This window comes from Platalea leucorodia (assembly GCF_965183815.1).
Source record: "Platalea leucorodia genome assembly, chromosome: 17".
In the NCBI taxonomy this organism is placed as follows: domain Eukaryota; kingdom Metazoa; phylum Chordata; class Aves; order Pelecaniformes; family Threskiornithidae; genus Platalea; species Platalea leucorodia.
This window is the reverse complement of record NC_138839.1, coordinates 1622437-1647635: the sequence shown is the minus strand read 5'-3', so window position 1 is coordinate 1647635 and position 25199 is coordinate 1622437. Positions and strand designations below refer to the sequence as shown.

Below are 25199 nucleotides of genomic sequence, written 5' to 3'. Positions count from 1 at the left end.
GGCAGTGTTAGCATCAGCGTGCCCAGGATGTCCTCGCTGCTCAAACTTAGACAGGGCTTTTGCAGTCCACTTCTGCTATTGTAGGCAACAGCCGCCGCATTAAAAACTACACTTCTGAGTAAGCTAATAAACCCCAAGCACTGTGACATATGGCAAGCGGCTTTAGAAACACTTCTGCAGAGGCCAGTTTGCTGGGGACTGCGCGGAGATGAAGGTGCACGGGTGAGATGCTTTAAATGCAAACCATCACACAAGCATCTCCTCTTCGCACCAACACATGGGGAATAAAGCAAATCAAGTTACGTTGCTGGCACCGTGGCCACCTGAGAAAGTCATTTGTTCTGATGGAGAAACACCTTCTGCCCTAGCCCGGAGAGCGCCTGGCAGCTGGAGCAGCCCCCCAAAAGACACTGCTTTATTTAAGGGGGACTGCAAGAGGGCATCGTCCTCACGCTGGCCCCTTCCTAGCCCACAGCCTCCAGGTGGCCAGTCAGTCCCTGTCAAAGGAGCAAACCCTTCAGAAACCCCATCTGCGCAGGGGAGCGCTGGGACCTGAACCCGTCCACCGCCTGGAGCCGCAGGCGGGCGGACCGCCGTGCGCGCGTTGCAGTCGCCGTTACCTGCTCCGCTCTGACAGGGCCCAGGGAAATGCATGGAGCCCCGCAAATTGTTTTGTAAAACGGGAAATAAAGTTCTGTCCCCTTTCACCTCTCTGTAGCAGGTACCTGCCACCTCATCACTGCCACCCCCCTCCTGCGCGGGGGCCCTTGAAAGGTTCCCTAGTAGCCAGAAAGCATCCATTACATCAAATGCTTCTGCTTACTGTAACCTACAAACAGCCTACTGAACTCAATATATTTTTGTCCGGGAAATTGTTTTGTTCTTCCCTGTAACACACTCGAGGTGATTGTCTGTTCTTTTGTGTCACTTCTAGGCAAAGTGCGCTGCATTAAAACTCCCACCACAGCAAAATAGAGCAGAGCAATTTAAAATCCCTGTTTTTGCCAAAAGTTTTTGCGCCATTATGTCACATCCTATACATCAGAATTTGCTGGGAAAGACTTGGGGGTTTTTTTCAGTGTTCCTGCTTTCTTCTGGAAATAGAAATATCAGCAGGCCGACTGACATGGAGTTATGTTTTATGTATTTCCACAGTATGTATGAGGAAGTTCAGTCTTTATACTTACGAAACATGCCGTTACTACAAATAAAAGAATCTAAGCATTGGAAATATAATGAATATTAAATGTAGACCCTTTGGGATGCCTAACAGTTAACTCATCTGCGAGACAAAATCTGTCCCATATTCGCCAGTGCTGCCGTAGTTGCCTTTTCCAAGTAGCCATGAGCGTATGAAGGGGGGGCAGCGAGGGGCTGTTACTTGAATGACCCAAGACGAGCTTTACATATCACTGGGAGTTATTGACAGCCCACCGAAAATTAATTAATTGTCTGTCTGTAGACTTGGTGAGCTGATTTGTTTCAACATGTGTGTTTTATCTCTCTTTGTAATGTAATAAATCTCTATTTCTTAGAACAGGCAATAGGAAACTATCCAGTATGCCTGGAGAATGCATCCACAGCAGCGATTTTATCTCATGCTTCTCAACCACTGGCACATCCATGACGAAATTCCCTGCATGTGCAAGGTGCCATCTCAGCTGTAACAGCCACCACGGTTGTTGCTGCCCTTGGGGCGCAGCTCCCTGGGAAGCAGAGGAGCAGTTGGATTGCACGGGCGCTTGCTGCTCCGGGCGCTGCTCTCCGTCGCCAGCTGGCTGCCCTGATGCCACAGACCCCAGCACGACCCAGCCCGAGACCTGATGAGCTGAATTGAGCCCAGCTGGCTCCACTCACCTGAACTAGATTACCTTCATCAAGTCAATTAATTCTACATAGGCACCTCTGAGCCCCTCCCTAGAAGGGTCAGCTTTTTGTCAGAGGAATGCTTGTTGCATGCGGAGTCCTCTCTGTATCGACTCAGGAGCCAGGAGGGTCTACAGCTTCTTGGAGGTATGTACGTTCTTCAGCTATTTTGAGGTAGTGAACTGAAGGCCAGTTCACAACTATAGGAAAGAGAGATAATCAGAGCTGCAACAGCAAAATACAAGCTGTTTTAAGTTCTTGTTTTGTGCATCTGTATTGTGTATGTATCAGTAAAGTCTATGCTGAAAAAATTGCTCGGGGATGATGCATATCAGCAAAGGATTGGATAACCTGCAGGAACCTTTGCGATGTTTGTAGCTTTCTTACTGCGTAAAAAGAAAACTCTGCTGCCTCCTGAGTTTGAGAGTCCCTCCCGTGCTACCGCAGGGACGAGGCTGCAGTGGGGTCGGGGGGAGGCCATTCTGCTCCAAGGAAACAGCTGCTTGCTTCAGCTTAACAGTGCGACGTTTCTTACAGATTTGATGGGCTCTGGTGTTATCAGTATGGATGCCCAATTCCTGCGTGTCAAGAAATCTCTTCACTGCAGAGGAAGAAGAAAACAGCAGATGCAGACCTTGTAAGTAGGAGAAAACCAATTTCTTTTCTAGAAAACATAAAGGATAGGAAGCTTCAAGGCTGAAAGCAAATTAAAGGAGAAGTGGAACTTAAGAGCTAAGACGAAAAGTGATGTGGGAAACCTGAATAACTGTGAGGGCCTCTATCTTCTGCTCCGATTGAAATGCTGTTGTTTCTGGGGTGGAACATGGTGGATGTTCGGCAATTCTGAGTAATGGCTTTGGTCAGGAAGTTAAGGGGAGAGTATCTCTCTGAAACATCGCATGAAAATAATCAGTGGCTGTTGCTAGGCTAGCAGGTGAACACCGCTGTTCTTGAGAAGTGCAGCAGGCTCTCCTGCAGCGCCACCGGAGCTCCTGAGCTTCCTTTGGTCGTGGTATTTTGTGTGTGTTCAGATGAACTGCTGGAGGCTTTTTTGGTGTTCCTCTGAATCAGTTGTCTTGAAACTTCTGGCTCATAGTAGGATGTTGTGAGATTTTTTTGTGAGGAGAAGAGAGAGACCTTGGTGATTTCCAGACTGAGTAATTACCCTGGGGTTTACCCCCAAAGGGAAGAAGGTGAATAAAGACAAGCAGTTAGGCTCTGATCGCTCTATGGTGGTGATAGACCTGACCTGACGCTGGCAAGGAGAGCCGAGTATCTGTCCTCCCCCTTCCCCTCGTAGCCTGTGGATAATGTGCAGAAGAGAGCTGAATAATGCGGTACTGTGTATGCCACAGAACCTGGAATTTCTGCTTGATGGTCACTGGCGCTAACCTGGAAGCTTTTTGTGATGCTAGAGGGCCAACGGCACCTGAGCCAAGGTCCTGGAGGACGTGGTGAAGGGAAACCGTTGTTGCAATCTGGGTGACAACTGTCGGGAATCGGCCTTTTCTCTCCGAGAACACAGCTATGTTTGAACCACACATTCATCTGCTTCTGTTAAGGAAAAATACAGCTGCTTTCTTACTGCATTTATTGTTTAATTCATTCATGCTGCTTGTTGGAAACACCATCATTAAAGTCCTTCTGGGGCAGAGTTTGTTTTAAAGAAAACTCTCCATGGAAAAGACTTTCCTTTAAATTTAGTACAAAAGAAAAGCTCCACTAGTTTTATTTATAGATCAGGGCATGAGAGATTTTCAGTTTTCAGGCTAGCTCTGTATCTCTGTTTCTCCCATAAAAACATGTTTAACATTTTTCTCATCCTTCCAGAATAAAATTCTTTTATTGTGATCTTTTTCTTTTTTTGCTAAAATGCAGCCACTTGAGTGGCCAAAATGCTGGGTTTACCCATTGGATAGGCAGTTCTACGAGCTGTGATGCTGTTCTTGGATGATGTATTCTGGGGTTTGGTTATTCTTTAATAGATCATCTCTTGCTTCTGTGAGTTTGTGACAGTTCCTATGCCTAAAGTTGTCTGAGCACTTTCCAGATCTGGACCATATGTATGATAAATTTGGGGGTGTTATTAATATGGAAGCATCCAGAATTTCATTGTGCAATATATGCTTGTATGAACAGTGAGAAAATGGCTAAATGGTGAAATGGTCAGAAATATGACTTTCCAACAACCTGGATGATGAGAAAATAAACAATCGTAGTATTAGTTTGTGTGTTTGATGGGGGGAAAATACTGAACTGTGGTTTGCCTGGCAAAGCAGCGGTGCCTAGGTGAATGGCAGCACTGAGACCATAGAGCTTGTTTTCTATGATTGATTTATGGTGAGATGCAGAGTTCTGAAGGGCTTTGTTTAAAGTGATGGGTTTTCCTTTTCAAGTGGAAGTTAGGCTGTGATAAACAGGTCCAGCTGTAAAAATTAGGGCTGAGGTGATTACAAAGCAGAAATGCTGGCCTGCTTTGTTGCCGGAGCTTTTGCTGCTCTCGAAGAGCAGCAATTCTTAACAAGTTTGAAAAGAAGTTGGGGACACTGGGCACTTTTGCTCCTGTTGCAACTTCATTGGGTTTTACTATTTCACAGCCAGTCTTTACACCCATGTTGTGCCCTGCCAGCCCGGGTTTGGTGGTCAATATGCTTAGGAATAAAGTGTTTTGCTGCCTGGATGGATTGTTCAGCTGAGCTTTGTGACAAAATAAATTATTAAGACTCAAATTCCCTTGAAAATGTCAGGGTCTTTTGTGATCTTTAATTGATTCACATTCTGGGTTGCTTAAGAGTGGAGTTAAAAAGCTGTTAGTCATAATTCTGTAGAAAATATGTTCTCCGTATGAATGAGCGCTGTCCCCCTTTTAATGCACCCAAGTGGCTGAAACTGAGAAAGCCTCCTGTTCCTCAGGATGCACTTGCTAAATGCAAGTACTGCTCTTATTTGAGCCGCTTATAAATCACTGTATGGGTGATCTCACGCCATTATTTTTAAAGAAACTTCTCAGTTCACTCTATTTAACTTTATACTTCAGAGAAATGAAACTATTTCCCCATCTCATTTATACTGAAGGAACAGAACTGCAGCTGAATGGTAGTCAAGCAAGTCGTGATGTATCTGTTTCAGGGTACTAAAAGAAACTGGAATGAAAACATGAGAAGATCTTTGGGTGTATATCGGGAAACAGTACTACTGGCACTGTCGTGAGAGCATGGCTAACAGCTGAGGAATACACACGTTTTTCTCAAGCTAACGGCAGCGTACCACAGCGTTGCGCAAAGCCTCTCTGCAGGGATTCCGATTTTTGAGAATGCCCCGTGTAACATCACAGCGTAGTCTGTCTGCAGCGCTTGGAGCCAGCATGTTTGCGTTGCTGCTGAATTTGTTTTGGTGCGATGTGCTTGCCTGCTCTGTTGGCTCGTTGCTGCTGTTTACATGGCAACTCAAAAGATGATTTATTCTGAAAACTGGGAGCTCTTTTTGAGTGTCCTGCATAGCTTTGTTATTGCACGGAGGATATAAGTATCCTACCATAATACCCTTTTGCTCCTATATTCTTTCATCACGGAGTTTGGAAGCTACTTTTCCAGCAGTAGAGTGGGCAACTTTAGTAAACGAATGAAACAAGATTCTAAGAGAAAAATGAGATGTCCTTTTCTACTGAATGGGTTCAAGTTTGCAGCTTGCTGTGCCACTTTAGTATAAAAAACCCTTCACCCTTTTTGGGAACTTTTTGTGACGCTATTTTTTTTCTTCTTTTAGTAGTGACAATCTCGTGAGAGCTCTGCCTTTGCTCAAAGGCTTACTCTGCCAACCTGCTAGGGAAAAGTAGGAAATGCGACTCCCTTGGTAGATGGATCAAGGCAATGGGCCTTAATACCACAAGAAAAATGAGAACGGCCAGGATCTTTTCTGCCTTGGGAACCTTTAAATGCCACGTTCAGGTCTTTGGTTTTGCAGTACTTACCCGCTGGAACATCCTACCCACACCAGGCCTCGGGAGAAACTTTGCCTTTCTGGCAGCAGCAGAGGTTTGGGTTTGCTTCCTGCGAAATGCCTGGCAGGGCAGTGACGTGATAAAGCTGAGGAGGATGGGAATCGTGGCAGGCGATGCCTTACTAGGCGGTTGCCCTGGTCAGTTGTTCAGAAACGTGCGCTCTGGCTGGAGGTACCTTGCTTATCTTCAATGGGAAGTGTCGCACTTTGTGTTTTGCCTCTTGTTGCATAGAAATGATGAGGCAGAGTCGGAACTCGTCCTGAGAACAGAGCCCTTCCGGATCCCTGAGTTGCAACTTGTCAGACCAGCTATTACCTGGAAAGCTCCTTGTCTTTGGTTTTCCCACTTAATGTAAAGAGAGTAACTAAATACGAACCTTAATGCTTACAGACAGTGCTGGAGATGATTGAGTTATGAATGTCTTTATAATTTGGGTGGAGTTGTACCTGTGGGACTCTGCCAATACAGACATTTTGTAGCTGTTAAGTGCTAGGTGCTAGAGCTGAAATCACACAGACGGTGTCTACAAAGGGAGAGGCCTGACCCTGCACCCCTTGCACATCCCAAATCGCGCCGCTGGCGCGGGGAGTGGTGCGCTGCGGCAGCCGGAGCTCTCGGGCTGCTGCTTAATTGCGAAGGTAGGGAAGAAATTCCCCTGCAGGACCCAGGAACCTGCAGTGGTCAGACAGGAACGTGGTTTTGCTGGCAGTGTTACTTGGGAGCTACCACTTGGAGATGAAGTGATAGGTACTTAATTGCTTCTTGAATTCAGCAAATGCTACCAGCAAGCAGTGGTGGCAAGCTTTTTCAGGGAGGTTTGATCGGAGGGGCTTCAATAGATCAATAAATGAAACTAAAGTTGATCTTTCATGCCTTAGCTGGGTAACTTATGAGTTTTTCTTCCCTGAGTGTATTCCTTTAGGAAGACTATTTTTTAGGTATTGAGTAAACACTATTATTCAGCAAGACTTTTGTTTGACCCAGGTATCAAATGCGTTTTTTTACTTTTAATGCTATACCAATTGTAGAAGCCTTTCTCCTATGCAGGATGTAAATCAGTGCTTTTGTTTTTTGTCGGGGAATAGTGAGTATGTCTGGTGCTTTCCAAAATGTAGTGTTCCTTCCCCAAAGGTCCTGCTCTTTCCTCTGTTTTAACACAAGTCTTCGCAGGAATGAGCCCAATGGAACATGAGTCACTGCAGGAGCAAGCATATGGGCAAGGTGGGCTCCTGGCTTATAAATGGTACAATTGTAGATACAGAAGTGCAAAGGCTGCACTGGTTGGCAAGCTGGCTGGAAAATAGCGGTCATAAGGTAGACAGACATTTATATTCATAGAAACCATTGGCTATTTTGTATATATTTGCATTTCATTTTCTAACTGCTTCTTTAAAATGGAGCTTGGTTTTAACCGTTCATCAATTAGCTCATCACTAGCTACGCCTTGTTCTGACAACCAAACTGCTGAACTCCCGTGGGATTGCCACAAGTTCTCATGTAGCCAATTTGTGGGCTAAAAACCTGACAGTGAGGTCGAGAAGCCTAACGACCTTGCTTCTTGATGCTCGAGATGCTCTTTGTGCCTTAACAGAAGTATGGGAGGGTCTGTGTGAAACTTTGGGTTTCTGAATGCAAAGACCAGAGCTCTGGCTGGGCGTTAGCGTTCGTCTGGCCCTTGCTCCCATCACTGTGTTCTGAGATTTCAACCCAAATCTCTTAAAGTAATAAGTAGTTTATTCTTCCGCCTGTAAAACAGAACACTGTTACTGCAGTGAATGTGCTTGTGCGATTGGAGAAAGATTTCTCTATCAATTACTTAAACATGCTGCTTTTTCCTCCGAAATGAATAGCATCCCTCTAGTGTAAGAATAGACCTGGTTAGAAAATGTTCAGTGGCTTCAAGAATTTTCATCTCCTCCATGGAAATTAAACCAAAACCTTGCAAAGTTTAACAGTAACTATGTGGGTAAAGGAGAAACAAGCATTAGCAGCAGGACAAACAGCCAGGAACGCAGGCGTTTCTGCGATATGTGGAAGATCTTCTATTGCTTCCTCCCTGCTCCCTCACCACTGAGCTGTTCTTCCCCGCACCAGAGCGTCTCGTCTCGTGTGTGACTCTGCTTGGCTGAATCATTACTTGTAACTGTCATATTGGGGGGAAAAATACTTGTCAAATCATTATTTTCCAGTGATGAGAGGTGTTTTTTAAAAATTCCCATCTAGCTCTAACCTGTAGCAAGACTGAGGAGGGAATTAGCTGGACAGCAGTAGATGAAATGGGGGGGGGAATGAGATGATCCAAATTCATGCCTGGTGTAATTCTCTTCAGCTCGGTGAGTTCCACTCAAGGAATGAAGTTGACTCATTCTTCCTGGATCCAGTCCACCTCTCATGGAAATCGATGAAATTCTTTCTGTTGCGTTTTAACACATGTTCTTACAGTTACTTTCTACAGTAAGTCTTCATTAATTTGTAAATCTAAATGAACTCTTGGTTCCCTATGGTTAAAAAAAATTATTTTTGGTACTGATGGCTTTCCCTTGGACTGGGATATATGGAGGCGACACCAGTCCCTTAAAGGGTGCTGTTAAATGCTTTCCCATCTCTGATCTGCAAACCCGAGGACGGGAGGTCTCTGCGCGCGCTTCTGTGATTTCATGGGAGCATTTACTGCGCTTTTAAGGTTAGCGGGAAAAGCCCTGGTCCTGCCAGCGCTCGGCTGGGGCAGCCAGGGTCCTGGGGGTGGAAACCCGCCCGTGCCGGGGGCCCTGCCCGGGGCTGGGGGGTCCCCCCGCACAGGGGCGGCCAGGCCCCCCCGCCGTGCGCATTTCCCGCGCATCCTCGGCGCGTTGCGCACCCGCGCTGGCGAGCGACAGATCACGGCAAAATCACATCACACCCCATAAGTTGCTTTTTTTTTCCTCCCCCCAGCCTTTGAGTTATGCTCTGAACTGCGTTTTTTTTAAAGTGTTTTTTTTTTTTAAAGCTGCTTTGTATTAAATGAATAAAATATGGTCGTGTCCCGTCGGGTCCCTGTTTGCTTCCATTATGCACCTTTATAAAAAGGAGTTAATCATAAATGGGTTGCCACCGGCTTTTTGCGGTTTATTGCATTCCCAAAAGGAGTTCTGCATCCTCAGCTCATTGGATCATCTTCTTTTAATCTTAAAAAGAAAAACACGGGGATGGGGGGTTTGAAAGCAGAGATCCTGTCACCTTTTAAACAGCTTTCGAAAACCCAGTAAGAATTGTAGCCTGCATTTATTTTTATGCCTGCAGCGATGCTTCGGGCTTTGCCCAGTATGAAAGTCTCACTGCTTTAATTCGTTCTGCTGTAGATGAACAACATCTATTCAGCACCAGGAATATTTTCAGGTGTATTTGTAACAGATAAGTATTTCCGAAGTGCAGAACTCTGTTAGCGTTTAAAGGAAAAGGAGCATTTGGAAAGGGGTTTGATTTGTTACTTTTCCTGTTTGCTAGGAAAAAAAAAAGTGTTCTTAATTATGACTTGGGGGGCAAGGGGAGTATGCTTAGAAAGCTCTTCCAGAAAAGTAATTCTAAACAGTGAAAAAGGGGGGGAGGAAAAAATAAAGCTCTATGATGTTTTATTTTAATAATCCTTTGCAGGCATGTGAGCCGTTCTCTGAAAAAAAAGTTTCAGGAAAAAAGCACGAACAATACAGCCTTTAAAACCAAATCTGCAAACTTCTGAGAATATGCCCTCTTATTGAATACACCGGATTTCTCTCCCTAGCGAAGGGGAAGGTTTTGTTCGTTTGGACAGTCTTTGAATACTGTTCTAAAACTTCTTTCAAGTGGGAACTGAAGAGAGAAATGTTAAGTTCTGAGAGGAGACAATAAGTTAGCATCTTTGAACGGAGTCCCTTGCATGCAAATAAGGCTTTTGGCAATTTGGGGAAGTTTAATTGGAAGGTGGAAGCGTGTAAAGATAAGGCTATATGGAAACTGAACCGGCAGGAGGGAGCCCGGTGGGGACCGGGGGAAGCCGGAGCCCGAGCAGGCCCGGTGCGGCGCGGGATGGGGCGGGCGGCGGAGCCGGGGCCGCCCCGCGTCCCCCCGGGCGGCACCGCCGCGGGGCTCTCGCACCTCTGCCCCCTTCTGCCCCGCTCCCGAGCGGCAGCCCCCGAAGGGCTCTCGTAAATAAATCCATCGGTTTAAAGTTTCTATAATTTTCACCTAATGAATTTTTTTCGTTAATGCTTTCCCCGCCCCCAGGGGCATTGTGTCAGGCCGGGCCCAGCCAGCCCTGGATGGCTTTTTCATAGCTCTTGGCTGCGCGCAGACCCTTCTTGGGATTAGTGGTCGGACTCCTCATTTCCCATAGCCATAAAAGGTCTTGAACTCAATTAATAGCTAATAATTATACAGCTAGCTCCGCTGCAGCCATCGGGAGCGGGGGAAGCGCAAGCAAAGCGGGCGCGTAACCCGCGGGGGCTCCGCACCTCCGGTGGCGGCGGGGGCAGCGGGGCCGCCCGTCCCCGTCCCCCCGCCGGGATGGGGCGGCATCGCCCCCGTCGGGACTGGGGGAGCATCGGGGGAGGGGGGGCACCGCCCCGGTCGCTGCTGCGAGGCAGGGACGAGCTGGGAAGGCGTCGATCTTTGGCAGGATGGCTAATGAAATTTGGAGGGGTTTCGCCTCGCTCACCTCCCGCCCTAAAACTTAATTAAAGCAGCCCCCTCCTCGGGTTGCCAGCCCCCGGTGCTGGTGGCCGCGCTGCCGGCTGTGCCTCCGGGCTGGCCGCGGGGCGGAGGGGGCCGGGGCCGGGGCCGCTCCGCCGCCCGCTCCCTCCCCTTCCCGGGCCGGGAGGAGCCGTGCCCGGCCGCCGCGGCCAGCGTCAGCCTTCGAGCAGCGGGCAGTTCTGGTAATTTCGAGAAGAAAGGCGAGACAGATCGTTTTAGTGGCTTCCGAACACCGCGTTTCGGCTGAAAAATGTTGGGTCGAAAATTGCCTCGGTCTCGTACCTGTCCCCAGTGCCACCTCCCGCCGGAGGGGCCGGCCCAAAGCCGCCGGGGAAGGAGAACCCCTGCCCCGGCAGCCCAGGGGCTTGGGCTCCCTCCATTTCCAACCCGTTTGCCGAATTACAGCGCCCATCATTTCCATTTCGCTTTCATTTGGCAAGCGTTCTCCGGGCAAAAATATTTTGATCAAACGTCTAAAAAAATTGCTATAACTCCCTAATTTCCCTTCATTCCACGAGACCGTCGTGATTAAAACTGCTGTGTTTACATCCTCCGAAAACTGTCTGTTCATGGGCTGGCGTTTTAAAGACAACAGTGCGCGATCTTTTTACGATTGTAATTATAATACTGTTCAAGTTAGATATTCAAATGTAAATGTTGCTTTTCTTTTTACGACTTCTCATTTTAGGACATGCATTTTTACCTTGCCCTGGACCAGCAAGGCGTAGCCTTGCGTAGCGGAGTGTAACGAATTCGAAGGAATTCTTAGAGCTGAACATGTTTTTTGAAAAATCTTAAATGGCAATTTACACGGTATTTTTTCATGGCCAGAGGAGCCAGTGTTTTTTTCTAGAAATAAAGGGGAATAAAAAGTCTGATAAATGCATTTTGATGCAAAGACCGATTTCAGTGCAGCTTAACTATCAGGAAAGTGAGCAACGTGCACGCACAGGTCTTGAAATGGTTTCCCCCCCCGCCGGGTATTTCCTCGCTAAGAGGAGCAGTAAGGGTGACTTAATTTTTTTTTTTTTCTGTACCAAATGCGGACATTTTTGTCTTTCGCAGAGTGGTGTTTCTTCGGGGGCTTCTCAAAGGTTTTTAGGTAAAAAAAAATGGTTTTAAGCCAACGCGTGTGCAAATAGGTTCCTTCAGGGAAGGAGCTGCTGGGCTCCGCTGGGCGGGCGCTGCGCCTCCCCGGGCCGGCAGCGCTGTTTCCCTGCGCGTAAGGCGCCTCCGAGCCCCGCACCGGCCGCTCCGTCGGGAGGGACCGGCGGCGGGGGGGGCCCGGCTGGGCTCGCTGGCCCGGGCGCTCGCCAGCCCGGGCTGCCTGGCCCCGCGGGCCGCCGCCGGCTCCTCGCCGCGGGGAGGCTGCAGCCAGCCCTTGGTATTTTTAATTTAATTTGTATTTGTTTCGCCGGCGGGCCCCGGCGGCGGAGGGCAGGCAGCGGCGCTGCTGCTGGGGCGGCGATGCGAGCTGCCCCCGGCGGGGCCGGGCCCGGGGGGCGCCGCCGCCCGCCCTCCGCGCTGTCCTCAGCCGCCCCCTTGCGCCCGCGCCGGGCGCGGGGCTTTGAACCGCGGCCGGGAGGTGTCGAAATTCCCCGGCACCGGCGGGGATGAAAGGCGAGCTGCTGTTTGATTGCGTGGGTTTAAGGCAGAGCCTAATTACGATGTGGCGGTTGTGCGTGTGCTTCCTCCGCTTATTAATGCCAGATTAAAAGGAAAAAATCTCTAGGGAAGCGTGTGACATTCTTACCGCCTAATCTGGCCGGGGCTCGCTGACCCTAACGGAGAGCAGCCCCGTCGTATGCCACGGGAATCTTGCGTAGTTTAAAATATTAATTCTTGCTCTAATCTCCCCGCAACGTTGCGCAGAAACAATAAGTAATTTGTGCGAAAATCCTCGGGAAGGGAAAGGGGTTACTCCGTGTGTGCGGCGGCTCCCGGACAAGCCGGACTATCTCAACCATTTTAATCTTCTTTACTGCTTAAAAAGACTTGTGCATAACAACCCGCGAACGCCTTCCCCCTCCCCGGTCGCCCAGCGGTGCCGGCCCCGAGCCCGGGACCCCGGGGAGGGGGACGCGGCGGCAGCACATCTGGTTTTCAACAAAGCCCATCAGGGAGGCTCGCACGCCAGGTTTCACCTGGAGCGTATTTTCAAAGCTGGCTTCATAAAATACCTGGGAGCGCGGGGCTTTGTGGTGAAAAAGCCGGGAGCCCCCGCCGCGATGCCTGCGGCGTCCCTGTGTTGAAATGTCCATTAGCGGGGCGAGGGAGCGGGGACGGAGGTGCAAACAGGAGCCGGGGCGGATGATATAAACTCTTAACAGGGGGATTTCACGACCGTCGGCTTGCCTGTGCCCCCAGACCCGGCCAGCCCCCCGCCTCGGCTCTGCCCTGCCCGGCGGGTCCCGCTCCCCTGCCACGCGTGTGGAGGAAAGGCCGCTCCTGTCCCTGCGGGAGAAAATTATTAAGGCTCGGCGGCAAAGCGGCCACCGCCGGGGGAGCCTGCCTCTCCCCTCCCGCCGGCTCCGGGGCTGCCCGGGGAGAGCCCCTCGCCGGCGGCCGGCCACGCGTGGCTGCGGCGTGCGGGGCCGCCTGCGTGGGCACCGCGGCCGGGCAGGGGCCGCCGGCTCCCTCTGCCAGGTCCCTAGCAGCCACCCGGGCTGACCCCGGCGGAGCCGAGAAGCTTCCCGGCCCCTCTCCCTTCCTCCACGCCAGTTAATTTGCTGGTCTCCGTGGAAGCGACCCGCACTCAAACAGGTGCAAGCCGTAAAAGTCGGCGGCAGCGGCGGGATGCTCCGGGGAGGGCTGCGGGGCTCGTCCCGGCCCCGAGCTGCGCACCTCGCTCCGGGGACGTGCTGTGCCTCGGCCCCGGGAGGCCCCGCTCCTTCCCCGGGCACTCGGGGGCGGCGGGGCAGCCCTGGGGGCGGCGGGGCGGGCGGCCGCCCTCCGAGAGGGCACGGCGTCCCCGCAGCCTCCCCGGCTCCCTGCCCTGGCCACCGACCGGGCCTCCTCCACAGCGGTTTGGGCCGCAAGCGAGCCCGAGCAGCGGGGCCCGCTCCCGGCGGCGGGCGGCTGCCGAGCCGCCGCCGCCCGCCCCTGCCCGCCGCGGGGGCGGCAGCGCGTCCCCTCCCGCACGCCCTGCGGCCCGCCGCCAGCGCGCCCCGGCACCCTCAGTTAAAAATTCGTTCCCTTTCTCCCCCCCCCCCTTTTTCCCCTTTTTTTCGCCTTTTTTTCCCCTTCCCCCCCCCCTCCCAACGCTGCCTCCCGGCCCGACAAGAGCGCGGCGCAAGCCCCGGGCGCTGCCGTGCCCGCCGGCGGCGGAGGGAGCCCCGCTCCCGCCCGGCCTCTCGCCTCGCAGCGCGGCCAGAGCGAGCCAGAAATGCCAGAAAAGAAAACTGGTTGCCGATGCAAGCTGAGGGCAACCCCAGCCCTCGGCTCGGCCGGGTCGCACGACGACTTTTCGATCGCTTCTCTGTGGCTTCGTTTGCAGAAGCGTGGGGGAAAACCCCCCGCGCACCCCCGAAAGCGCTCTGCGTCTCCCGAAAGGTCTGCGAGCGGGTCCGCCGGTCCGTGCGTATTTACCGTAGGAACTATTGCCGAGGGGCAACCTGAGCGCTGGGGATGCAGGAGGCTTTGGCAAGGAAGGGAAAGCCGGGCTTGTGCCGGGGGAGGCTGCGGGCGGCCCTGCCCGCGTCCCGGCCCGGTGACCGGTCGCTCGGGCCCTCCGTGCCCTTTGTTTTCCCGGCCCGGGGAGGGGGACGGCGACCGGGGCACCCTCCGCTCGCCAGCCGCCGGTTCACGGCTTGGCTTCGGGTCGGGGCTGAGCCCGTCGCGGCCGCTGGAATAACAGGGAGAAATAACCGGGAGGACATTTTCAAACTGAAATCTGTCTGTCCCGCGAGCAGCTCAGCGGGGGCATGCGGGAGACGGCCAGCGCCCGGGATCGCTGAAAGAAATATTTCAATGCGTTGGAAACATTAGCGCTCCTGTTTCGCCGGTGAAGCTCAGAGGAGCTTGTTTTTCCAACCTCGGGGTGCCCGGCGTGCCGTGCAGCGGCTACCTGTGCGCCGAGGCGTCCTCCAGGCAGGAATTCACGGGCACCATTTCAACATTTTCGGCGACACGTGGCTGCGAGTTCCCTTCAAACGTATTTATTTTATTTGGACTCCTGCTCCACCACCCTTCCCTTTAGCGCTGGCTCCTAGGTAGCATCTGAAAGGGCCCTGCTCCCATTTGCAATTAAAGAGTTTATTGAGGAGGGGAAAACCGGTAATTAGCAAGAATATTCCCCCCTCCCCAGTTCCACCTGCAGGGCAAAAGTGCAGCTGGCAGAATGGCTTCCAGCAGAGACCTGACGCACCCACAGAAGTTTTGCTTTGTTTTTGCCATGCCCTTCAGTGAGAGGGCTCCCGATTTTTCTGCTCGCCGAGCCCCGGTGAGGGTTAGCACCTCAAGCGCACATCAGAGCGCTCTCCCTAACCCGATTATTTTATTGAATGTTTATGAAGGCGCGCGCTTTCTCTCTCCCTCTCTCTCCATATTAATCTCATTAAATCCTACCTTTCAACCTTCTTCCGTGACCATCTGACCTGGCCACTTGAATTAAAATAGTGCTTTCTCCGCAGTCAAAGACAGCACATCAATCATCGGGCTATTTACACTTCGCTCCTTTCTTCAAAGCGGCTCTGCCGGGGCTCGCTCTACCTCCGCTCCGGGGGTGACGGGCAGGTCCTGGGGGCTCGCCGGCATCGCTCCGCGGCCTTGGTAATTTTGGGGTGGGTTGGGTTTTGTTTTTTTTCCTTCCTCTCCCCCCTTTTCTCGGGTCTCCGCGCCTCTCCCGGCGTCCCCCGTCCCTCGGGAGCGCTTCCCGAGCTCGCTGCCTTCCACCTGAAAGGCAGAAGAAAGCGGCGCGGTACCGGCTGCCCGCGGCCGCCCGCCCCGTCCCGCTCCCGCGGGGGCTCCGCGCCGGCCGCCGCCGCGCCGCCGGGCCCGGGGAGCGAGAGCCCGGGGTTCGCCTTCTGGGTCAAAACGTTCACAAACACGGACAAAATCGAGCGGGGGAGGAAAGAGGCAAGGCTTGCGAGCGGCGGTGGCGAGCAGAAATATTCTGGTGGAAAGGCGAGGAATGACGGCAGAACACAAAGCGCAAATGATGTTATTTTAAAAGTTATGCGGCCCCCTGAGCCGGAGGGGGCGAGGGAGGAAGAAGGGGAAAAGGGAAGAAAAGACAGACAGGCACGGGTTGAAAAGTTACTGTAAATAAAATTTTCAGATTAAAAATAAAAGCATGTCTAAAATATGTACAGTTACAGGATGACAGCCATTAACAAACTCTCTCTACAGCATTGCTATTTAGTAGTAGTAATAATAATAATAATATAATGATAATCACCTCTTTATAGGATGGCACCTTGATCCTTAAATATTGTCCAGTGTGTAAGGTCAGTGTGCGGAGGGTTAGGAGCGGAGAGGGCTGATTTTTCTTAAAGGGGCAGATCAGGGGAAGGCTGTGATGGTGCTGGGAGAGAGGAGGGGGGAGAGATAAGTGGTCTGAAGAAGAGGATAGGACAAAAAAAAAAAACCGGAGGAAAAAAAAAAAAAAACCCTGATGATGATGAATACATTGGAAAGTTTTTTTGGCCCTGGTGAGGGTGTCAGATTGAATGCTCTGTGCGCATGTGCGAAGGTGTCCAAACTGACAATGCTTGGGAGATGAAGATAGTGTGTAGCTGCTTCTGGGCTCAAGGAGGAGGAGAGGAATCCACAAGCCGACACGATGAGATCCAAGGCGCGGGCGAGAAAACTGCCCAAAAGTAGGTCCTTTCCCTCCCTTCTTCCGCGGACCCCCTCCCCGGCGGCCGGGGCCGGAGGGCGCGGAGCGGGGCCGGGGGCTGCGCGGGGCTGCAGCCCCTCTCCCTCCCCGCGGCGGCGGCCAGCCCCGCCGCCCGCCCCGCGGCCGCGGAGACCCGGCGTCCCGCGCTGCTCCGCGCCGCTCCGCGCTGCTCCGCGCCCGGGCGCGCTATAGCGGGGCGCGGCGGGCGGACGGCGAGCGCGGCGGGGCCGGGGGAGAAAAGCGAAAGTTAGCTGGAAGTTGACGAAAGGGGATAGCAACTTTTTTTTTTTTTTATTGAGTCGTTCCAAGTCTTGTGAAATAATATTCCTGGCTTTTGAAATAGTGGGCGCTAGAGGTCTGCGTTTGGCATCTGCCTGCGAGAGCCGGAGAGACTTGGCGCTGGAGGGGGGGGAGAGCCGGGCAGAGGCAGACGGGGGGGAAAAGAAACCCTTCTGGTCTCGGGAACAATTATCGAGGAGAGGGAAGGAAGAGAATTTGTAGCAAAAATGGATCCGCTCTCAGTGAGGGGCTTTGGATTCGCAGGTCCAGAGGGAAGATCCTGAACGCAGCTCGGGTGTCCCAGCTGGGGGTTAAGAAGGTCTGGGGGAGGGGAGTGTGGGGGAGTGTCTTTAATTTTTAATTTTTTAAAATTTACTTGGGGGTGGAATTGCAGCTCGTAAGTCTCGCGCAGCTTTTTCCTCCGTCTTCCACCGGACCCTTTTCCTTTCTTCCTTTCGAATCGTTTTTAGACTGGATTTCCAGAGGAGGAGAGCGTGGCTTTTGTAGGGAAGAGCGGGGCTTTTTTGCCCCCGCTCCCGCAGAGTCCAGCTGCAAACGCTCGGTCTGGTTCCTCGCCGATTTAACAGTTAGGCTCGGTGCAGCAGAGGATCCCGGTGCCCGGGCAGCCTGGCTGTGCTTCTCTACTATTATTATTATTATTATTAATATTTAGTTTCTGTTTCGCTCTGGCTCTGTGCGAAATATCTGGAGGCTGCAGAAGTTCCAGCGTAGCCTGCGCCCTGCCAGAGGCTCGGCTTGCGGTGCTCGAAGGGTCGGGGCAGCGGCGCCCGGCCCCGTGAAACCGCGGGCGTTCGCTCCGGGAGCCCTCGGGGCGGACTGGGACCAGTTCAGAGCCGGCCGAGGAGGCTGGGGGTCCCCGGCCCGCCCCCCCCCGGTACGCGGCCCTGCCGCAGGGCTCGGCGGGCAGCCGGCGCCCCGAGCCCGGCCCTGCGCCGACAAACCCCGTTCTGGGGCGAGCGCCGGGCGCAGTTTCAAGCCGGGCTGGCGAAGGGGCACGGAGCGAACGGCAGCGCTGCCGCGCGTGGGCTCAAAGGTTTATTTTGTCATTCAAGTTCGTTATGCGGGAGCCTTTTCAACTCCTCAAGGTCGGCGGGCATTTCTGGCTGCGGGTCCGCTCCCGGGCGCAAGCTGCCGCTCCCCTCTCCCCCCCCGGCGGGGACCCCGCTCCCGCGGAGCGGTGCGGCTCCTCACCCCGCTCTCCCCGCTCCGAGAGCCGGTCCCGCCGCGGCCGGGCACCGCCGCCGCCCCGCTCCGTCCCCGCAAGGACGCGGCCGGCAGCCCCGGGCCCGGCGCTTTCCCTTGCTGCGGGCACCTTTGGCGGTGCGCGCCCGTGAGGTTCCCCAGCTCCCAAACCAGCCCCTGCGCCTCTCGGCGTGGCATCCGCGCACCTTCCGCGCCCCGAGCAGCGCGGCTCTGCGAGGCGGGGGCGGCCGCGCCGAGCGGGGCCGGCATTGCCAGCGCATCGCGGCCGCGCTGCTCCCAAAGTTGTCTTTCAATTAATCCCGGGGTTGCATTTTTTCAATAAACACAAGCTTTAAACGCCTCCGTTCGAATAATAACAACTTTTGAAAAAAGTCATCACTCAGTGCTTTAGGTTGTTACGCAGAAGAGTAATTTTCAGAGCTCTCTTGGCTGTGAAAGCGAGGTTGAATAGAGTGGAATATTTATAATTTCTTTATTTTTTTTTTTTTCCTCCTTCTCTTTCTCTTTGCTTCTGCAAAAGGCACCGGATTTTTTTGCAGCTGCGTGCGGTGCCGGGTCCGGGATTTTGCAGCTGCGTGCGGTGCGGGTTTGGCCGCTGTGTGCCCGGGTGTGCGGTGCGGGGTCCGGCCGCGGCTCCCGCAGGCTGCCCCGGCCTCTCCCCGGGAGCCCTCGCAGCTTGGCAGCCGTAAGGAAGCTTCTGCAGCGTAAGGACTAAGAGCTTTTCAGTGCCTGGCTGGCTGAAGTGCTAGGGAGATGAGTGGGGGCTTCTGTGCCGCGGAGCAGCCGCTGCCCTGCAGCAGCAGGAGCCGCCGGCCAGAAACCTCCGGCCGCGGAGCGGGCGCTGCTACCACGAACTGGAAGTGTCTGTTTGGAAGGCTGAGCTCTGATTAAAATCAGGTGTTTAATACAATACAAGGCCCAACGGTTTATGGGGTTTCAGCTGAGGATTTTTTAGGTATCACAGTTCAAAACAGTAGTCCAAAGCTTAGGTTTCAATATCCCAGGAGTATTTATTTGCAGAACAGATTAAACACGGACACGAGTGTACGGATCTCGCTGTATTTACACCGGCAAGGCAGTGCGAACTCGGGCTCCCGCACGAACCCCGCACGGCCTCCCCGCACGCCGCCGCGGGCCTGTGCTGGGGCTTGCTCCCGCCCGCGTCCCGGGGCAAAGCCGCGCAGGGCCGGCGGGGCAGCAGCATCCCGTGCACTAAAACCACCGTATGCGGTAGAATTTCATTTCATTGGACAATATTTTAAGCAGATGTGAGGCTCCTCTGGGAGCTGGACTCTATTACCTGGCTCGGGAGCGGGATGAAGGCGGTGGGGGCTGGGGGGCTGCCCGCCGGGCCGGGCTCGGCAGGAGGAAGGCAGGGAGCGGAGCCGGCCCGCAGCCGCGGGTGGTTCTCGCTCGCTTTGCCGCTCGCCCCTGGGGTGGGAGCCTTTCGGATGCCACGGCTGTAAATCAAAAGCCGGGGTGCGAGGAGGGGCGGCGGCCCCGCGGGAGGGAGGCAGCCGGGGGTGCCCCAGGTGGGCGCCCCCCGCCCGGCCTCGGGCTCCTGGGGCCCTCCGCGGCCGCGGAGGAGGGTGCGCGGTGGCTCTGGGGAGCCCGGCAGCCCCGGGGGGTCCTGCTGGGGCCCGCAGGTAGGGGAAGGCCAGGCCGCGCCCCCGCGGGCAACGGGCCTCGGCCTTGGCGAGAAAATAAAATATTGGCGAGCGGGGCGAGGCTTCTGCAGGAGCTGGCGGCCTCCGGCGGGGTAACGGGAGGGCGGAGAGGCGGCAAACGAAGGAGCTGGGCGCCGCACGGTTAAAGCGCATTCGTTCCCTTTCGAAGTCCCCGAGTCGCGCTTGCAGAACACAAACGCGGGCCCAAACCGCGCGGCGGGCGCTCGTTGGACCTCGGGTTCGAAAGAAACGTCGGTGCCGCAAAACGGTGGCCAGCGTTCCCGCAGTCCCGCTCGCCTTTCGTTGTTAGGAGCGTGACCGGGTCCGAGCCCGCAGCCCGAGGTTCGAGGCAGAGCTGCCGCGTCCCCGCCGGGGGCCCCGCACCCCGGCCGCCCGTACCTGCGGGGAGGACGGGCTGCCCCGGCGGCGGCGTTGGGGTCAAGGCTGATGCGATGGTGGAGGGAGAAGGGAGCGGGAGAGCAGCGAAGGCAGAGGCTGGAGTCCAAGTACCGCTTCTCGCCGTGCGACGGGGTGCGCTCGGGCGGCCGCTTCCCGAATCGGGACCCGCGGAGGGCGAGAATTTACGGCGGTTTCGGGCGTTTCGGTTTTTTTACACCCTCAAGCCCGCCGCCGCCTCTGCCCCGTCTCCCCCCGATCCCCGGGCCGGGAGCAGCCTCCCGGGCTCTGCCAGCCGCCGGCTTGCGGACAGACAGACAGACAGACAGATCCCGGGACGGCGGAGAGAACGGCGGGGCTGCCGGCGGTGCGGGGCTGCCGGCGGTGCGGGGCTCCCTGCCCGCCCCCCCGGGCCGCCTCCTCGGTGGCCGGGCGCTCTCCGCGCTCGCCAAGCCGGGGCCCGGGGCTGCGCGGAGAGGCGCGGGGGCCGGCGCGGGGCCGGGGAGGCCGCGGCCGGGGGCGCAGCGCTCCGCGGAGCCGCCGCAGGTGCGGTTGGGCGCGGAGGCCGCCGGCGCTGGGTCCCCGCCGCCGCGGCGGCTTCGCCCTCCCCCGCCCTGCCCCGGATCTGTTCAATTAGGCAATTAGGGATGGCGGGCAGGGAAGGGGGGGTTGATCCGCTAATTAAGGTGATGTGTAATTAGCGCTTCAACAAAAATTACCCAGGATTTAAGATCGGTTTAGTCTTTAAAAAAAAAAAAAAAATCCAAATAGTACAAATATAATTTATCAATCACCCTGCTCTCCCCGCTTGATTTATTTGAGAGCGTGCGGAGGGAACAACTGCAAAGCGCTTCCCTCTCCCTCGCCCCGGGAGGAACCGCGGCGACCGGGGGAAGGAGCTGGCGACCTGGCGTGGGAGACAGCTGGCCTCGCCCGCGGGCCGGCCGGCCCAAGGTGCTAAAGCTGGAAAAGACGCAGGAACCGGGGCCTGAATTTTGGCCCGCAATAAAGCCAATGCTTGTGGGCGTCCGCCTGGTTTGCGTGCGAGCTGCGTGCTGTTTTATCCACGTGTGTTTGCATCACGGGGCGTTTGCGTGCGCGTATAGAAATGTTTATAAAGTGCATCAAAGAATGGTACGTTATTCCAATTTCACTAAATTCCCATGTCCTATAAACCCACCGTGCAGACGCAAAACGTGGCTATGCAGATGCATTTGCCTGTTGAACCGATAATGCACAAAGATCTTATAAGATGCAGTAAAATCACGGGTACTCTGTGACCACGAACCAGTACGTTATGTGCAGAAATTGTGACTTGTATTTTTAAAACTTTGTTTAACAGCAAATAAAGCTGCCTTATTTTTAGACTTTGTATCGGAACTGCAGTATAAGTTCAAGTTCAGCAATAGCAAATTAGGTCTTTAGTGAGCTAAAGGGAAGAAATTAAAACAAGTGTATTTCTAAAGGTTGCTATTAAAAATACCTGCTGAAGACACTGAGGTCAGAAAGAGCAAAGAATCGCTCTTCTGTTCCCCGCACAGACACCGTCCCGTGTTCAGTCGTACATTACCAGTATAATAAGACTTTGCAATGGGCAGGATCCTGAACTACCAAACGGGAGAAAGCCAAGCGTACCTGAAGCACACAAAATCTCCACTCACTCCTAGGCAAGATGCAATGCAGGAGCTAGGATTTCACAACACAGGAGCAGTGTAATTCATCGCTGTTGCTCCCTGTAATAATACCCCAGCTCCTCAGTCGGATGTAACCGTTCCATGACCGGTGCTCGAGGAATGCCGCAGCCCGCCGCTGCACAGGGCTTACACCTGCCCGCGCCGGCTGCGCTGCTGCCTGCGCAAACGGGCTCGATTGCGGAGGGAAATACCTGACGTGCATGGCGAGGGAATCTTCTGTTGAAGAGGGAAATATCCTTCTGCGGCGTGGCTGCGTTCATTAGCGTTTGTAAAGCACCCTCAGATTCTCAGAAGGAAAGGCCCTATTGAGTGAAAAGTATTATTATTGTTATTATGGCTATGATTATTATGGCTTATATATTTTATAAAAGCTCTGTACCGTTTAATATAGTGCTTCAAAGACAAAGGCCTAAAGAAGTTTGCAAACATGAATGAGGTAAGGCTCATAGCCACCCCGACGGTGGGGAGCGCGTTGTTAGTCCTCGGGTACGGCCGGGGAAGCGGCGGCAGCATGTGGTGACTTGCCCGAGGACCCCCGTCCGCTCCTGGCGACAGGATCAGGAAAAGAACCCACGTTTTTTTAGACTTGCTTTTGCCCTCCTAACTGTAAAATTTGTGTTCTCTCTGTTTATTATATTTTTTTTTCCCTGTTGCAGTAACCTTAGGGTGTGAGAAATTGTAAATGTAGATTTTTTTTTTTTTCTTTTCTTCCGATAAGGAATCTAGGCCTTTTCTGTAGTGCAGGCTGCTGGCATGTGAGGCTGTCCGTGCTCTCTGTGGGCCAGGGCAAGCCCATGCTTTGTTTCCACAACTTGAATGCTCTCCCACTATTACTGGATATGTCTATTTTTTTTTCCAGTTAGAGATTATTTAAATGATAAACTCGCGATAAATTCTGAATGCTAATTGAAAAGGATCAGAATCTAAGCTGAAAAATGATTTTCTCACGCCCATTTCCCAAAAGATATTTTTAATCCCGTAGGGGTAAGTAACCAGCATATCAATAAATACATACGCATACAACGGCCATCTGCAGTTAAGAACGAAGACATCTGAAGGATATGTGCAAACACATTTGTTTCCACTCTCTGGATAACAGCCTGTTGATATGTCAGTACTCCACAGCATTCCACACCAAAGTTACTGCTGTGTTTTCTGATCTTAAATACGCCCTTTTTTGCTGGAGGAATTTCAGGTCAGGGATGTTGTAGTGGAAAAGATCTATGACCTTATTATTTCTTTTATTTTCTTAATGGATTTTCATGCATCACAGCTACCTACTCATGGGCTGTTTATTTTTATTTTTATTGCAGTAGGTTGCGCGTTATGTAGCGTCCAAATCTGTAACAGAGTGTCCCTGTCCTGAAGAGCTTTTTTCCTTCTCTTCACTCAGTGAATGATATGACCCTCTTTGCTAATAAAAATGAAATATGACTTTCATCCCTGGAATAAGTGTACTTCTTAGTGCTTCTGAATGCTCATACCCTGAATAAGCAGCCGGCTTTTTTTTTTTTTTTGTAATTGGGAAGAAGTTTCCCTGGGGTAAGGGTCACGATGAGCGCTTACCGCCGGCAGATAGGGCCAGAATCTGAACTCCTTTGCCCCGGAGAAAAGCGCTTCTCTGGGCGAAGGTACCGACTCGCGGGTGCTCCGCTCAGCAGCGCCCGGCGCGCAGGACGGCGGGGGAGAGGGAAGGTTCTGCTCAGAGGGTGGACGAGCTTTCAGCGCGTAGCCCCAAGACGGGCTTCGCCCAAATTTATGACAGAAAGCCAGTAAGGCATTTTTTTGTACCACTGAACCCGCTTTTGTACTGCAAACAAGGCCCCTGGTTCTCTTGGGGAGACATTTTCCAGCTGAAAATGGACTGAGGCAGCCAAATTATTTCCAGTAGGTCACAGAATAATGCTTCTATCACGGTAAATCTTGGTCTCTGTTGAGCTGGTGTGGAAAGACTTCATCTTCGCTTAACCATTCGCTTTTTGTAATGCTGTGGACAAAATCAGGGGAGGCTGGACCACAGCTCTCCGAAAAGAAGTGACTGCGCAAGCATTTGGGGTGAAATGTCAGACCAAAATCCACTGGGCGGTGATTTATTTTTGTCTTGATAGTTTTACATCTTTCAGGTGTTTTGCTTTAAGGTAACATTTTGATGTGGTAGGTTTTTGCTGGTCTGTTTTTTTTGGCTGACGAACTCTCTCACCAAAGCTATGAGACACAATGGCCCGGCGTCAGTTATTGGGATCAATTTAGCCATCATTACCAGATAACGCTGTCAGCCCATTTGAGATACATATTTGTTTAATAGTTAATGTTCTGTACAAAATACAGAGGGTGGGGAGAAGTCAAACCGTAGTGAATGCTCTGCTTATTTTATATCCACTATAACTATTTTTGTCCATGAAAATTGGCTTAATTATATCAATGGAATGTTTCTTTTTCAATTCTGTATGCAATTAGTCCATCTTGCTGGCTGCAATTTATTTTAATAAAAAAATAAACCAGTGGCGTGTTCAGTTCCTCATCCCCTGGGGACAAATGCGATTGGTGTGTTTAATTTCATTAACTACAATGCGGCCTACTGGAAAAATGTATAAAATCAGCTTTATACAGCTTAAACACTGGCATTTGAAACAAATCATTACTGCATTAGCTGTCACACTGGTAATTCTAGAATCCAAGACAAAAATATTATAGCTGTTTTTATAACCCTCTGCAAATACACTGTTAAAATAATTTGTAATCATTTTTTAAACATGCCCTGATGTTTTTAGTTAAAATATCTTATCACCACCAAAGAAGGCTGGCTATTCATTATCGCATGTACGTCTTATTGAATGATTCATAGGTTGCTTCCCCTGTAGAAAATCCATGCCTGTCCGCCTGAAGCTCCCCAGTTTGAAGAGGGACTGTGCGTTCGCAGTGACACACGCCTCCCTGTACATTTTTTTCAACTGAATTTGCTCGTACCAGTTTGCTAAGCCCAGCTTTTGGTAAGGCAAGCGCAAGGAACGGTTTCTCCTAGCAGTGCAGGTTACGAACACTATGAAGTTCGGCATCGTTTCAGATACCTCCTCCCCCTTCTGCTGGCTTTTCGTTACACGCTGCCCCGTGGGCAGCACCTCCCTCAAGCAGTTCTGCGTGTTTCTCTGGTCTTCTGAGGGTGGGAGGGTGCGTGCATCCCTCTCCTGGTACGTTCCTGAAAACAGATCTCCGTTGTGATTCCGTGAGGTTGTAGCCAGGGCCAAATTCAGCCTGCCTTCAGCGACGCGGGGCTCGGTGGGACCGCAGCCCGGCGGGGGGGCGGAACGTGGCACTCGATCCGGTTCGCAGCTAGATTCCCCGCGCGTCATTTAGGCAAGGTATTTTCTAGATGCCGTGATTTAGCCACAAAGCTGTTCTTTACCGGTTTTGTTCATACGTATGTCTTTCGTATGTAAGTGCACACGGTATTGGTTTAAGATGCACGTATAATCGGTGAATAATGTTGAGCCGAACACACGTGCCTAATTCTCTTCTGTGAAAACTGAGGT

General features: G+C 52.8%; 1 protein-coding gene across 2 annotated transcripts in view; it reads left to right on the top strand.

Annotated features, from left to right (window-relative positions):
- Nucleotides 1–16352: 16352 nt before the first annotated feature.
- PRDM16 (PR/SET domain 16) overlaps nucleotides 16353–25199 on the top strand; it is a gene marked incomplete at both ends in the record, with an annotated part of 340471 nt that continues 331624 nt past the window's right edge. For both annotated transcript variants that reach the window (XM_082328865.1, XM_082328864.1), the window contains one exon: nucleotides 16353–16389. In XM_082328865.1, the coding sequence (XP_082184991.1) occupies nucleotides 16353–16389 (37 nt within the window). The remainder of the gene's footprint in view (nucleotides 16390–25199) is intronic.